General features: G+C 45.5%; 1 protein-coding gene across 5 annotated transcripts in view; it reads left to right on the plus strand.

The window, feature by feature from the left end:
• LOC116940979 (CLIP-associating protein 2-like) overlaps positions 1 to 16,114 on the plus strand; it is a 79,785-nt gene extending 63,671 nt beyond the window's left edge. For all 5 annotated transcript variants that reach the window (XM_032951460.2, XM_076066119.1, XM_076066120.1 and 2 more), the window contains 3 exons: positions 5,759 to 5,965; positions 7,781 to 7,897; positions 12,155 to 16,114. In XM_032951460.2, coding sequence (XP_032807351.2) covers positions 5,759 to 5,965; positions 7,781 to 7,897; positions 12,155 to 12,238 — 408 coding nt within the window. In that variant the 3' untranslated portion in view covers positions 12,239 to 16,114. The remainder of the gene's footprint in view (positions 1 to 5,758; positions 5,966 to 7,780; positions 7,898 to 12,154) is intronic.

The following is a 16,114-nucleotide window of genomic DNA, read 5'->3' on the forward strand; positions in this document are numbered from 1 at the left end:
TTGTGGGGAGAACATTTGAGTCCAGGGTGTTTGGTTGAGTGGGTTATGAGCAATGAGTGGGGGAGTGGGTGAATAAGTGAGTGAATGGGCAAGTGAGTGAGTAGGCGAGTGGGTGGGTGAATGAGTGGATAAGTGAGTAGAGTGAAATTCGAACCATCCTTGTGCAGATTTTGTCTCGTCGCGTGTGTGCACGCGCACCTATATCATCGACTGATGACAGACCCGGGGTCGGGTTTGGGCCAGTCAGGGGTCAGGTCAGCTCGGGCCAAAGTGAAGTGGCCCAAGGGTGGAGGCACGCGCCGACCACTGTTGTCTTCTGCAAAAGCCCCGAGTGGGAGAGTGCAGGGTATTTGTGAGGAATTTCCAAACTCAGCAGCAACAGACCTCCAGCCGCTGGTGGATTTAACCTGTCGCGGCTCGTCACGGTGCAGTGAAACGCTTGTTACACTTGATCATTGCTTCGGCTAAAAATATATTCCATCGTGACAGGTTATCCGACAGCGATGGTGTTTATGTTATTGCTGTGAAAACATGTCAGTCTCCTTAATTGAAGACACTACTTAAAAGGAAGAGATTCCTATCTGTAAAACATTGCCTCGGCAGCAGGAAAACTTTACTTTTTAAACAACACTTGGATTTGCTTTGATTGAAATGTAATATACATTGGTTCTTTTCATTGTATACAATATTAACCTTATAATGCAATGACAAAAAAAACGGTTTCAAAATAGTCCAAATGGCTTTATTTATGAAATTATATTCCTTCCTTAAAATATTGAATGTTCCTACAAAGCATGCAAGTTATGCACTTACATATTACTCCAACAGGTGCTTATCCCCTTGTCGTACATTTGGCAATCAAGAATGTGCTATGTTTCACAGATACAGTCTGTATGAGTTGTACAGTAGGGAGTGATGTTTGTATGTGTAATCCAATGGAGTAATTTGCGGTTAATGTTTTTAATTTGGCAAATTTGGACCATGGCGCCAGTACATAATGGCCTCCTCTTTTCAAATGATGTTGGGGGATCTCTAACGTCCACTGTGAAGCAGGCGGCGCGCGGTTTTTTACGGTTAATGCACGCAGCGCAGTAATAACCAGGGCGGTCTGCCGGATTCGAACTGCGAATCTCTGCAACAAGCAGTGAACGCGCCAGCGCCGGACCACGTCATGCCCCCGTACACATTTGACGCTGTGAAAATCGCTGTCACGAAAGCATGAAGTGCCTCGACGCATGACCTCTGCGGTCACCAAAACTCACACACCTGGGACTGCACCCCAAGGAGAGCAGAGCAATGATATCAAATCACACACGAAAAAAAAATCGTCCTTGAAAAATGAAAGTGTAAGGTTTCTCTTGCTGTTTTCCGCTCTGCTTGGCGAGTGAGCGAGGTAGGTTAAACAGGGGTCAATTGCAATAAAGTGTGCAATGATTTCTAATTTTATAACCATGTAAAACAATTTATATTGATTGTTATTACGCCAGCGACAACTTAATCACTTAAAATATTAATTTCAAACGCGATTGAAAATCCAGAGACGGCCGTTGTTGTAGATGCTCAGGGGATCTAGCGCAAGCGTAAAATATTAAAACCTTAATTAATGGGAGTTTTATTCTTAAAAATGTTCGCTTTTCTTTTGGTGACATTTGCCCTGTATCTCTCAGAGGACAGCAAGAGTCTGGCTGCATCGTCACCACGGTCCCCATGAACCCACGGCTGGTGCAGCAGGTGCTGCGAGCGGCACGCGCGGCTCACAGCGTAGGAGTTCGTTCGCGGCCGTTATTATGTCCGGAGAAAAGTAATCTGTTGTTGTCGTTTGTGCCTTTTGTGGGCCAAGTCACAACATCAACAAAACATTTGTCAGCATAAACGATGAAATCTGAAAATATTGCGTGCGCAGCTGGAATGTGATCCTCGGACGTGCTGGTCGGAACGCGTAGAGGCAGCGGTGCATGCGATGGGAGCTGCGGGAGGGAAGCCGGTGGGGTCACCGCCCCACCGTGCTTCACGAGGCCTCCTGTTCTGTCACCACCTTGGCGTCGCGTTGCCTGCGCATCGGGAGATTCGATCCGGCCTCCGCGAGTGGACGCCGTTGAATTCCGGGGTTTTTGCGAGCAAAGAGATTTGCCGTGCTTGGACACCTGTAAGCATCTAGCAGTGGTGTCACGTGGTTGGGGAGGGATTCTGGTGCAAGGAATTAAACTGGGCTCCCATCCACAGTCTATTCTGCTGTCCCCTGTTCATGGCCTGGCACCTGGGCGCCTCTGGCACATGAGCTCCGGTCAATGGCGGAGCCAGGATTTTCAGGTAGGGGGGGGCAACCCCTCCAGCAATGAAAAATTATAGGAGTTGTTAGTAAGTAAGGACTTGTCCCTTGCTTTTTATTCAACGTGTGTGCGGTGATGGCACAGCCATCGATCGAGGGTCGAATTCGAACCGTGTGTGATCGGCATTGCGCTCGCTGAAGGTGTTTGCCTTCAGGGAAGTCGTGTACTGTATACGCAACTGCGCACAATTCTGTGAGTCACTTATAACTGCTTTGCCATTACTTATTGCCAATTATGGACTCAGACTATTGTCCTATCATCTCACAGAGTCCCTGACACATAATATGCTACACAGTGGCAGAAGGGGGTCGCAAAATGCCGCTTTATTACTCATAAACCCCAATGATCAGATCGAAATTAGGGATTTCGATCAGATCATTGGGGGGGCACGTGCCACCCCCCCCCCCCCCCACTGGCTCCGCTAATGGCTCCGGTTCAGTTGCCCCCCTTGCACATTCAACCGATATTCCATTGGCCTCTACGGATGATGGGATTTACCAAAACGCGTGTGAAGTGTGGAAAATCTCAATTTTTCCGTGTTCATTCTTGAGCTTGCCTGCCTGTTTGACATGCAGCAAAGTGATCCAGTATTAGTTTTTACAATACATTCTTACTCTTCTTATTGGGTATGCTGTGAAGCTCTGTCTGGTGATGGTGTCACTTTATAAAACAAAATATTGAAGGAAGGTGAGGTGAAAGCACTCTCCTTCTTGAGTAATGGCTTGAGAGCCCTTGGATGGAGTGTGGTGTCGTACAATGAGGAGTGTGGAATGGGATCAGATTGGCTGGAGGAAGCTTGAGCCAATGGACCTGCCCTTGGTCAGAAAACCTAAGAACGATTTTGACCCTAAATCATTGTAAGATCATTATCATCAGCCATGATCAATCCACTGCTGGATGAAGGTCTCCACTAACTGCCACCACTTCTCACGATTCTGCGATGCAACAATCCATCCAGCACCTATGATAGAATATGTTATTCATAAAATGTATGTTTGCATGTATGTTGAACTTTTGCACCGTACGTAGCCAACCGTGCAAATCGGTGTGGAGAGGCCCTGATCCAGCAGTGGATCAGGGCCTCCCCACACCCAGGACCACATAAATCATATTTAGATGAATGTTAATTTCATACTGTACCTGGACTCAGGAATGTGGAAAGGTGTGCCAGTTGTCACGGAACTAGTATTTACCCCTTTTGGAAAAAGTGAGGTTTTACTCTTCCAGGACGGAATTTTGTCTCTCTGAAAATACAGTTACACCATGATCTCTCCACCAAGTAAATGGACCACCAAAGAGGAACACGGGCAAATTGTAATCCACTCTGGCCCACGGTCTGCTCAAACACATCGCCTCGGTTCCAAGAGTTATTCTGTTTTGTTTTCCTATAAAACGTCACACAAACGCTGAACGGGGGCTCATGGCTGTGCGTGATCTTGAATTAAGACTTGTTTCAAAATGCCGCATTTTCGCAGGACGCGTTTTCACGGAATCTCTTTTTCACCATTGTCAAATTAACTATCCATGAACTGCATTGAGTTCCCCAAAAAGGTGCCATGATTGCATCAGCTCTGCTCGATGATATCCTGTGCACCAGACACATGTGATGCAGTCCCGGAGCTGAGGACTCCCCCCACTCCCTCCTGATGGCTCAGTCCCCTATTCAACATTGCTTATTGTACAAGAAAACAACGTTGGTACATTATATAACACCAGTGGCAATTAAGCAATGGACATCACCGCTGTTCCTCGTATGCATAGGGGGTGAGAGCTGGTGCAGAATGCACGAAGAGCTTCGTTTTGCATATCACTCATTCCGTTTAGCGTGTAACATTTGTTTGAAATTGACTGTCGTGCTCCCCCTGAGTGGGTTTATCTACCCCCCCTCCACCTTTAAATAAGGTCACACTACAGGGCTTGATGTGATGCCATGCAGCTGTAGGTCTGGGTCGGAAAAACACACTTTCCCAGTAAGTGTGACGTCTCAACAAATGTTTGTTCTAGCCTGACCGTCTCGGAGGAAAGTTGTAAAGATTTGCTTGAGTGAAAAGGAGCTCAGGCAGTTACTGCTTCTGCAAATACAAACGCAGAGCTTTCAGGGAGTCCCTTTGGAACCACAGTCGGGACATTGTGCATGCAAAGCAAACACGGGGCGGGTTTATTTTCTGGTTAATGTGTTGTCACAACAGCCTCCACTTGCACCTCTGCTTGGGTTTTAAGAACAGAGGCCCCCCCCCCTTTGCTGTTTGTGACGCAAATGTTATACGGCCGGCAGCTCTCCCTCCTAATATTTGGTACCGGGTTAAGTGGTTTTGAATTGCCTGGTCACCCCAGAGGTCAGGCCACTGACCCGTAACGAGGGGGGTTCGATGCGGGGGGGGGGGGTTCAAACTCAATCCCTGTCCGGTGCAGTACACTTCCCCAGGTAGGGCGGTCGGCTCCTCTGTTTCCAATGATCTCTGCCGTCCCGCAGATGAGCAAGGACCCCTCTGAATGTGCAGACACCCCTTCCCCCTGGCCCACACTGCCCATGCTCTCCCCCTGCCCTGTTATGCTGACAAATTATTCCAGGCACTGTCATTTGCATATACTGTCCCCTGTTGCTGCTGGTTCTGAGTGCTGTGCTGTACATGGGAAGTTCCAGACAGTAGTCAATCATTGATGTAATGAAGAATTACATTGAACTAAAGGCTGTGAGTAAGACTGAGGTAAGGCAGCTGGTAAAGGAAAGACAAAGATGTAGCGAATTTAAATTGGCATTATTGTGACTCTCGAGCTCACGGGGAGAAGAAAAGTCCTTCTTTCGAGAATTTGGTTTTGAATATTTTACCGTAACATTTATGATAACAATTTCCTTGTTATTTTATCATCCATAAACTATTATTGTTTCATGATGATTAATTGTGATCCATACCTGCAAAACGTGCACATGATGATTATTTGTGATCCATACCTGCAAAACGTGCACATTAAAGCTCCGAATGTGCACTCGTGTGGCAACACTTGTGATTGGTAAAGAAAATTATTTGAAATTTCACCCACCACGGTCGTGCTGCGGAACTCTCCAATGTGTTTTCGGGTTGTACGGCGAGTGGTTTGGCATGCTATCTGACGTTCTTCTCCACGTACTGGAGAAAAGGCTGTGCAACTCCATCAGCAAAACACATGGGCAGCAAGCGACTTCACACTTTCATTCATTGGGTTATGTACAAGGTGCACATTTTCCACGATGCTGGCACTAACCCTCAATTTTTCAACTCGGCAATTGAATTTCTCCACGGGAGATTTTAATCGATTTACGGGGTCGCATTTTCCGGCCACGGTCTCATGTCTCCGCGTGGCCCCCCTCGCTCAACTCCGCTCCCCATCATCGCATGCGTGTACACCCCCCCCCCACCCCCCCCCCCCCCCACCGCCTGAACGTGCAGGTGGTGCACGCGGCGGAGGAGGCCGCGGCGGCCCTCGCGTCGGCGCTTCCGCCCGAGCCGTGCCTGCGGCTGCTGTGGCCATTCGTGCAGACGGCCACCTACCCCGGCAACCTAGCCGCCATCAAGATGCAGACCAAGGTGGTGGAGCGGCTCCCACAGGACGTGCTGCTGTCTCTGCTGCCCGATGTTGTGCCGGGCCTCGTGCAGGTAACAGTCACGTTGGGCATTCCGCTCCCCACCCAAGCGAACTCAACCATTCCAGTGCCCTGGCCCGCAGTCGAACCTCGGAGAGACCGCCAGCGGCAGCTGGCCCCGTGTTGCGCGATGCGTACTCAGCGCAGGCCTGTAAGTGTGCATTAGACTGCCGGTAGGAGTAGTGATGTTGCTACGTGGAGTTATTTTCCCACTTAAGTGAGTTCCAAGTCACTTATTGTGTTTGTCAAATGTTGACCAGAATTAATCTTCAATCTGAAATAAACTTTTGGATTTATGAGAAAAAGGGTAAATCAAACGTAATCTCAAATTCAAGTCTTCGTTAACATAAGCTAAATACTGTTAAAAAGTCCAATTAATCTCATCTCTATCTCGTCTTCGCCTCCCTTTTTTCTCATCTCAAGCCATCTTTATTTTTTTCATCTACATTTAACTTATCGGCCTATCTCACGAGGAAATGTGCAAATTGAAAAGGAGAGCCCCCGATACTAATTTCTGCTCAGGTTCCCCAGTGGGCGAGCACCACGACTGGCCGCTCATCCTCCTGCTGGCACGGAGCCACCTCTTGTTTAGAGGACGCGGCGCGTACTGTTATGGTCACCCCTCTCTCACTACACGCAGCTCACAACATTTGAATATAAGTTACACGGCACCACCGCCACCATCGTCGCAGTGTAAAAGCGGCGTAGGATTTCCATAGTCGTAAAGTTCTGCAGCTTTGGGAGGTGAGTGCTATTGGGCGTATAATCTATGCTTTATGTAGCCACAAGCAGGGTCTGTTTATGGGATGGCAAGCTGGCCTGTTGATAGACAAGTGGGTATATGATGCAGGCTTAGCCCGGGGCTTGCTGCTGTCCCACAACTTTGAAACCTATCTTCTATCTTGTTCGTGTCTAGGTCTCGCTTGTAAAAAATTTGGATATCAGCATTAGCTTTCACTTATTACTAAATGAAGAATTGGTTATTTTACGTTATTAAATCATTCGTTTAGAATAACATATTAATCTAAAGATTGGCTCTCATATGATTTTTTTAAAATAAAGGAATATGATGGATTGTCAGTTTTTTGCGAATAGAAGAACATACCTTTATACCCATTTAATTCATATTTATACACCAAAAATGTACCAATATTACATGCTGGTTAAGCTGCCAGATTTATTAGCATATGGGGAGGCCTTCATCCAACAGTGGATTGATCATGGCTGATGATGATTTAGAAAACTGCACCACTGTTCTGAGTAACGTTCCATCATTAGTGGCAACACACAAAGTGGAAAGGACTTTAATGAACCCTAACCTGGCATGTATGCCTCAATTCAGGATAGGTTGCTGATTCTAAAACACTCGTGGGAAATATTAATAATTGGTAGAACATCGTAGCACCCAGAGAAAATCGAACTCATGCATAGACGGAAATAACAGTCATACAGATTGGTCGGCAGCCCAGTTGTATGACCCCATCTACAATGTCGGACAACCTTCATAAATTACAATCTTAATCCACAGAGCTAAACTCGAGAAACATGGGCCTGTAAAAATTATTCTTCAACAACAGCTTGTCACGTTCCAGGGTCGCAATTCCATTCAATAATGGTTAGAACATGACGAATGTAGCACCTGTAATGGCTGCAGGCATCACGTGACCAGCACCAAAAAATTACACGCTGAACTAAAATTTGCTCGACCGCGTGCGCGATTCGGTGCACTCTTCGCGATTTTAACTGGTGGAATTTATGTAAGGTAAGGCGCATAATGCGAGCGGTTTGCGGTAGACGTTTGTACGTGGGTGCACGTGCGTGCGCGCAGGGCTACGACAACGCCGAGACGAGCGTGCGCAAGGCGAGCGTGTTCTGCCTCGTGGCGATCTACACGGTGATTGGAGACGAGCTCACCCCACACCTGGCGCTGCTGTCCAGCAGTAAGGTGAGGTGCGGCGGTGCTGGCCACGGGGTGTGTCCTGGGGCAGGGTCCCCATTGAGTGGCGCGGCCTCTCCAGGCGGTGATCGTTGTACGGGACCCAGAGGGATGATGCATTGGTCTGACCGTGGCCAGGATTTGAACTAAAAATAAACTAGCAAACTATTTTTTTATTTTACCAGGTAAGGCCCACTGAGCTATGTAGCTCTTTTTCAGAAGTGACCTGGCTACAAATGATAGCTCAATTAAGCGGCTTAGCACGTGGAAATGTATCGCAGCCAAATACTCGAAACGTGTTTCTAAATGTGGAGAGAAAAACTGGAGGACCCGGATAAAAATCCACGTGACAACAGGGAGAACATGCAAACTCCAAATATACAACAGGCATCAGGGTTAGGATAGAACCCACGACCGCCTGTACACCAGGCAAGGTAGTTAACAGCTCGCCACCGTGGCGAGCCAACGCGTAAACCTTCTGCTTGGGAGCCCGCTGGCCTCTTAACTGAGGTAACCCTCAGCCTTTTTTTTATATAAATGGGTAAAGTTAAATGCATGTTCCTGAGTGAGCATGTAAATAAATGTTGGTTTATTTTCCAAATATCATCTGTTTTGTGCCTCTGAGGCACGAACAAAGCCTAGATCCATGATCTGTTTATCAAGCCACAGGCTGTTCTCTTCCTGTGCTAGTTTGCAATGCTACTGCACCAGGTGTGTCTGCTGGTGTTGTTGGGAAATGTGTTACAAATTAACTGCAACAATCATTGCTCCTCTCTTATCACACACCCTAATTGTAGTTTAATATTAAGCACCATTGCGTAGTCTAAAATTCAGCAAATTACCGGCCTGCAAATATTTATTCTGGGTTGTTTGTTTGTAGTATTTGCAAAGCCACCTTTTGGTGTTCATGTAAAAAAAAGAGAATCCTTGCCCCCCTTCTTAAGAAAGAAAGAAACTTGTTGCACTTCAGATCTCTTTATTGAAGCCCTCGGATAAGATGGCTTATCTTGTAAGCCGCATATAAAGGCCAAAGGGTTTGTTTTGGACCACAAAGACATAATGGCAAAAGGCCCCAAAGGTTAATCCTGTAATGGGGGTGCCTTGTTCCGTCTGTTGCATTAGGGACAGGGGCGTGCCTGGCTGGTACGTCGGCTGTGGCGTGGCTGCTTGCCCACATGCCACCCTGTCTGTCCTGATGTCTCTGGCACCGCACGGGCTTAAACTTTCCCTGTGCTGATCACAAACAACCCGAGGGAATAAAAATAATGCAACAGTTGATTGGCTTTAGTCACAGTAAACCTAACGTTATTTTTACGTGCAGCAGTTCACAGACAACCGCCTTGTCTACAACGCGAGTATTCATGTGGGCATGCACACGTTTTGATGCCTGGCTGGTTTTGTTATTTGAACTTATTTTAGTTTGTGCTTTGTGTACTAAACTTGCGAATTGAGATTTAGTTTAAAACATACAGTTGACAGAATTTGAAGAAATTGACTTTTAAGCAAATTATTTGGGCGAATAATTTTCACTCTCTGCTGGCAGGAGTTGTTGAATCTCACACTTGCAAAGTGTGTATTGCATAGAAAGCGATTACACACTATAATTAATGAAAATACACTTTTAACACAATTGCTTTGTGGTTTTGAGCAATTTAATTTTATCTTTCCCCAGTGCAGGATTTATAGCTATTTGTTTAAAGGGCCATCCATTCTGTTTAGAAACAATTGGAATTTAGTACCACCACGTTTTCCTCTTGAGATGTACCTCAGATAATACCTACCAGGCCTCACAGCGCAGGTTGTCTCCTGGCCTAATGCCAACCATTTCAAGGCCCTGCCTTTCCTTCTATTGGTGTCCACGTGTGCACCAACTCACACTCACACTCCCGTATATATTAAACAATGCCCGTGAAAGGGAACGGCTCGCATGCTAACCTAGTGCAAGGACTTGCCAAGTGGGATAAGTTCACGGTGCTCATTAGTGCGGGGGGCATTTGGGGGATGAGTATCCAATTAACAGGATTCGTACAATTACATTTGCAATGGAAACGCAAAGAAACGGAGACAATTGTCATCAATGCAGCTGTTGGGCCCGTCATCGAGAATGCATTCATTTTTCTTCCACGGTGTGACATAAATCCTGACACAGCACTGCGCTGATGCTTTTGCAACAGTGCATGATGTTTCTATTTCCATGGTGAGGTGACCATCAACACAGACCACCTGTCCCCATTTTATTTAGACATCAACTCGGACTGTTTATGGATTTAATAGTGGATGTGGAGCAGCTGAGTTCATGGATGCATTAAAAAAAATTAGCATATTGATATGACGCATTAATACACAGGGCTACAGCGGCAACATAGTCATTCATGCACTGCACTATGAACCCGGCGAGCTGAGTTTGAATCCAGGCCCCGTCTAATATCAGTGACAAGTGATATCTGAACGGGTCCTGAGCTCCAGCTGCTTCGCTAACCCGCACTGGCCACTAGTATGGTAAAGTATGGTCAAATTGACCTGGCTTTGGGGAGGCCTTCATGCTGCATATGGATTGGCAAATAGCTGTAAACTATAAATGATTAATATGAATGTGATGTTTTCCATCAGGTGTGAAAATATATATGTAATGTGTTGTTACATTTTAATACCTTATGAAAAAAATACAAGGTATTAAAATGTTTCATTCTCTGTTGCGGAACATTGTGACAACTCATTTCTTTAGAAATGCTTCTTGTGTTTAATTTGTCCTTCCCCCGCACCTTCAATTAGCATGGTTGGCTTTGTATGGTGCGAAAGGTCAACATTCAAATAGACAAAAGGAATCTCGACGTTAAAACAATGTATTTTCCGTGTCCTATTTCATTAAACTCAGTTTGAATTAAAAAAAATACATCCGATGTAATTGGTAATCAAAAGCTGTCCATTTAATTGTGCCCAAATTTCACTCGTGTCAATTAATTTCATGTTGGTTGTTTTATACTTGTGTTTAAACAATGTAAACTACTCCATTGTGTAGGGAATTTTTACGTGGACGTGTGTATAAAGCACAATGCAAACATATTTACGTGAGCCCTCCCCTCCCACTTGTGGTGTAGCCTATTTGTCACGTGTAAGCTGCGTTTAAATGGGGCAAATCTAACTTCAAAGGAAAGGGCTGTTAAAGCTGCAAGGACTTTTACAGCCCATTGAAGGATCACCACATTTACACATTAAAAGATTGCATTGTATGAATTGTATAAAGTCAACACTGCCTAATTTAATAAATTACAGTTGTGTGTTTCACCAGTTTAAAGATATAACAAAATTATAAATTGCCTGACCTGATATCTCAGAAGCTAAGCCGGATTTGCACCCACCTGTGAATACCGATTGCTGTAGGCTCACGCTGCGTTGGTGGCCAGCAGATGGCAGTCAGGGAACTGTATTCCTAAATCTATCTGTTTGGATCGTTGGCCTTTAGTCCCTTGTATGTGTGGTGTATTCTCCAGGAAACTCAGTTTGCTTCCGCATGTCCGCTGCTTAATGAAATGAGCTCCACTAGTAAGGAGTCATGAGACTATGAGAGCTTTTCCTGGGTACATAAACTTGTTGTGGGAGTCTGCAGTCAACAATCAGCACCATGGCTGCTGAAAATAACCGCTCAGAGAGCGCCCTTTGCTTGTATGACTTCATTATGTTCCGGGGGTCTTTACCCACTTAAACAAACAGGTAATATAACTAACCGTTTAATGTTTGGCGCTGAGGGGTTGTTCTGTTTGCCTCTGGCGGGGTTACTTAAGTGGCATTAAGCAGTTTTATACAGATGGGAAGTGTTCATCTCCTAGCAAGAAACTGGAAATCGTTGCTTTTACAGCTGCACTTTGAAATACTGTAATAGGTGAACACTCCTTCAATTTAACACTGAAGGTCATGTGCAGACTCCAGTCCCACCCTTTAATACTAGCAGGTAGCCATGTAAACATTCTTTCGTATAATGAATCGACTTAATTTCACGTGACATTTCTTTTATTCCAGAATCTGTATTGTTTTAAAAATGGCAATTATTTACCCAAGAAAGCCACACGTAGTATCAAGACTATTTTTCAGGAGGAGTTCTGCATTTCGAAATTTGGCCAATCACTTAAATTAGTTTTTGCCATGTGCATGTAAAAACAATTAAATAACACTCGTGAAATTGTGCAACGCTTGCGAGGTACAGAATGAAGACAATCATCACAGGCTGCACGCATCATTGCCATTGCATTTTGTCATTTCTCTGCACAGATGAAGCTGCTGAATCTGTACATTAAGCGAGCCCAGGCAGGCTCCAGTGGAGAGAGCACAGCCGATATGCCGGGCCAGAGCTGAGCGCGTCATCGCCGCCACCATCACAAACCACCGCCACCGCAAGACGCGGTGCTCTGTACAGCCGGGGGAACGGCACCTGGCATGCAACTCCCCGCTTCGTGCAACACACTCCCCGCTGTCCGCCCACCTTCTCTGCTTGAATGACGGTGCTTTCGTGCCCACTTGGGTCCGCACCGTTACCGCGAGTGTACTCGGATAGCCAGGGATTAATTTCTCACTGCATATTTTCTTGGTCGCCAGTAGTCTGGAGTAGGTGGCACATTGACAATGGTCACGGCCACAGTGACAGGTTTGCTGGATGTGGCGTGCCCGGTGTAGAATCTTTTCTGATTCACCAACCTGGACAGACCCCGCTGAAGTCAGAATCAGAATCTTTATTTAGACCGTTAAGCGCTGTGTATAACCATCCTTGTGGCTTTTGGCTGGCAGCGGCGCAGTAAGTGATAGTCACAGCTATAGTGGGAGGTATAATGGATGCGGTGCGCTGGGTCGGGAAGTACTTTCGTGTCACTGAGCCAGTGGCCAGGCTCGGATGAATTAGCTCTGTGTGTGTGGCTATCCATGTAGCAGTGGCACAGCTGTGTGGAACGCAGAGAGAATGACTGCATGTTGTGCTGGTGAGCAGGAGCTGGTCCACCCCCTTTGAAGTGTCATGCCTGAGTGGGTTGTGGAGAGCATTGGGGTCAGGTGTCGTGAAATGTAACTGTCATGTGTTGCTCCATCAGCACACGATTGGAAAAGTAAATTGGTCAGTGTCCAAGATCTTCATTAATATTTGTATTTTGTTCGATTATTCTCAGCACAATACATAGTTTAACTCATATCTGAGCCGCTGTCACGGTCGTTATTTAAATGATCACTTTTTTTCTCCAAATGTCACAATGCACAGCATTTAGTATAATGCCACTGTATAGTGGAGCAAACCATGCCCGCGTTAATTTAATATAACATAGGCTCGCACTTTGTCATTCACACCAACTCGTTTGTTATATCTGATCTAAAATCCACCTGAGTGCTGTAAGTGTAATGTAAGAGAAATTGCTGCCCACTTAGTGAACACATCTCTGGGTTATTTGGAATGCTGGCCGTTGGAATTGTCCGTTAATGTAGGAGGTTGCCGGTGCGTAGTATTTAATCTTAGTCCGAGTCACGTGAATTGACACGTCTGTGCATTTGTAGCGCTTTACCACCTTTTGCCATCTTCGAGCCATGCTGCGCTGCATGCGCTGTGTTTGGCGTCTGTGCGTGCACAACGCGTACTAACACAGAGGCTAGGCAGCGCACTCGGGTAGCCGTGTGTACTGTGTCGTGCCATCCGTTCATACCACTGAGGCACCTGGTGGACGACTCTTGCCAAGGTAGCATGGGCTCATAGCACATCGATATGTTTAGGGACGATGGTGAATGTTGTAAAATGCATGCTGCCACAATAACTATCGGGAGATGCAGTCATCGCTCAGTCGTGTGTGCTCTTCAAACGGAATCCCTGTTTGAATACGTTTGCGAAGATATTTTTCACGTAAGGTTTTCAAAAAGCACCACGAAGATTGCCCGCCGATAATTACACTCACTCATTTTGAGAATAGCAGCATCTGCTGGATATTATTTTCTAGCTTAGGAAGTGGAGAGGGATTAGGTCGTGGTATTTATTGGGTTGCAGTCACAGACATGGATTTCATAGTGGTAGGAGGGGCTCAATACAAGACTGTATCCACTTCATCTTCCTGGCATTTTTCCCCAATTCATGTAGGCTCTGCCTCACTGCTCCTCTTTCTCCACTCGGTCCTGTCCTGAGTTATCCTCTCCACATCCTCCACAGTCCTTCACATCCTGATTCACCACTTGGAGCCACCGCTCTCTAGGCCTACCGATCAGTCTCTGCCCTGTTTATCACCTTTCTTCCGATGTGATTTTGCTCTCTTCTTACGACATGTCGTAGCCACCCGAGTCAACTATCTTTCAGACGCAGTGCTCTATCTGCATACTTATTCATAGTCACAATGCTGTTAAGTACGGACATTGATCAGTCCCATGGCTAATTTCAGAAGTGGCAGCACATACCTGTAATCTGGCGACTTGGAGGCACCTCGCAAACAAAAGCTGCCTGTTGGATAATACAGCAAGTAAGTTTCATACCGAACTGTGTTAAATTTGTTAGTCATTTTTACGCGTGGGGTTTTTCCACTACTGCTGTTTTCTCACACATGCAACAATAACTAAAAAATAAATCGAATAGGTCAGGCAGCCAAAGCAGGTGGAAAAAATGTTCAGACTCAGTGAGGCATTCCTAGATAAACAGAGAATTTACCGTACTTTATTAAAACCAATATTGCGCCAAAACAGGAGCATTAACATTCTTGTTTTTTTTTGTTCATGCGCCACCCTCCTTTAATAACAATGAGCCGCGCAAACTAAGGTCGTCACACAGCAGTCTGAAGTGGGGGGGGGGGATGTGTCTGGCTTCGCATCACCGTGGCACTGCCCGCCTCGATCATTCGCTGACAGCTTTTCAAATATCCACCAGAATACTCCTGAAGCCATCCCCCGGCTCACTCACCAACCTTCACCGCGAACATATCAACGCCATCGATCAACTCCCCACCATAAAAAAGGAGAAAACTAAAGGACCCTCCATCGTAGCCCATCAGCCAACTCCCTCCACATTTCACCTCTCCATCGCAACCATAAATCAACAAAACATAGCGTTAGAACTGAAGCGTAATTAAAGTGGAGGCGATGCCTCGGTAAAATCGAGTCGGTAGTTAGTGTCCAAATGGCAATCCTGCGGGAGCTTCCGACTGACGCAGACTCGCTACTGATGAACAATCGCGGCAACAAGATTGCGCGTGTAGCACTGCTGGCAGCTCTCCAGTTTCCTGCCACAAGTTGTAGTTTGACATGACGCGGCTTGTGTGGTGTCGCAAGTTAGAGTAGCTCGTTTGTTATTTATAATTGACGCGGGTTCTTGTCAATGTAAAAGAAAAACGGTGTGCGTGTGTTTTTTATGTTCATAAAAAAAAATTCTTAACTGGGCAACGCAGGAAAATACGACAAAAAAATTGTACCACGTTTAAAACGTCGTGCGACACTGGCTGATGTCGCTGGCTGACTGGCGTGTCATGCCTGGTTTCAGGTCGCTAATTTGAGAACTTTAATTTATAATAAAATCACAACTCACTTTTGTAAATGTTCTCTTTTTAGTGGGTGGACAGATTATAGGAAAACACGTTTTATGTATTAAAACATTAATTCAAACTTTATATATAATGCTATTAATTAGGAGTAGAGTATACAGATTTATAGATATATTAATTAATCCCTTATCCCATATACTAGATATATCTGCTAATGTAGTGAAGACATGTTATGGGCAACAGGGTTATCATTGGGGAGGCAAACACCTCTACAGTTTTGCTCACGATGTTGCCCAGGGCTTAATCTTTCACGCAATATATTGCCACAGTTTGCTAAATTCCTGGGAGGTGGCACGTGACTAATAACCACAGCCATAACGAGAGCTACTGTGGATGTGGTGTGCTGCGTGCAGGAAAATTTTCCGAGTAGATGACCCGCACAGACCTGGCTGAAATTAAGCTCTGGTGTTGCTTTGTTTTTTCACTGGTTTACAATGAACATTGCATCATCTGAGAAAAGATTTAAAAAAATGTATTTGTCCTAGACAATTGGCAGATATATAAAGTATGTACATTGCAAAGTTGCACCCTGTATTGAGTGGCAGCTGTTATCACAGAGTATATTGCTGTAGGTGGTGGGTTTGCATGGAGGAGATAATATATATCGAGTTATTCTCTGATGGATATTTAATTGAGATGTATTTCCTTAAATGTGTTTAATAAACTGTACAGATATTAAAAA

The sequence above is a fragment of the Petromyzon marinus genome, chromosome 10, assembly GCF_048934315.1.
Source record: "Petromyzon marinus isolate PM22_M1 ecotype Great Lakes invasive population chromosome 10, UKy_Petmar_22M1.pri1.0, whole genome shotgun sequence".
Lineage (NCBI taxonomy): Eukaryota > Metazoa > Chordata > Hyperoartia > Petromyzontiformes > Petromyzontidae > Petromyzon > Petromyzon marinus.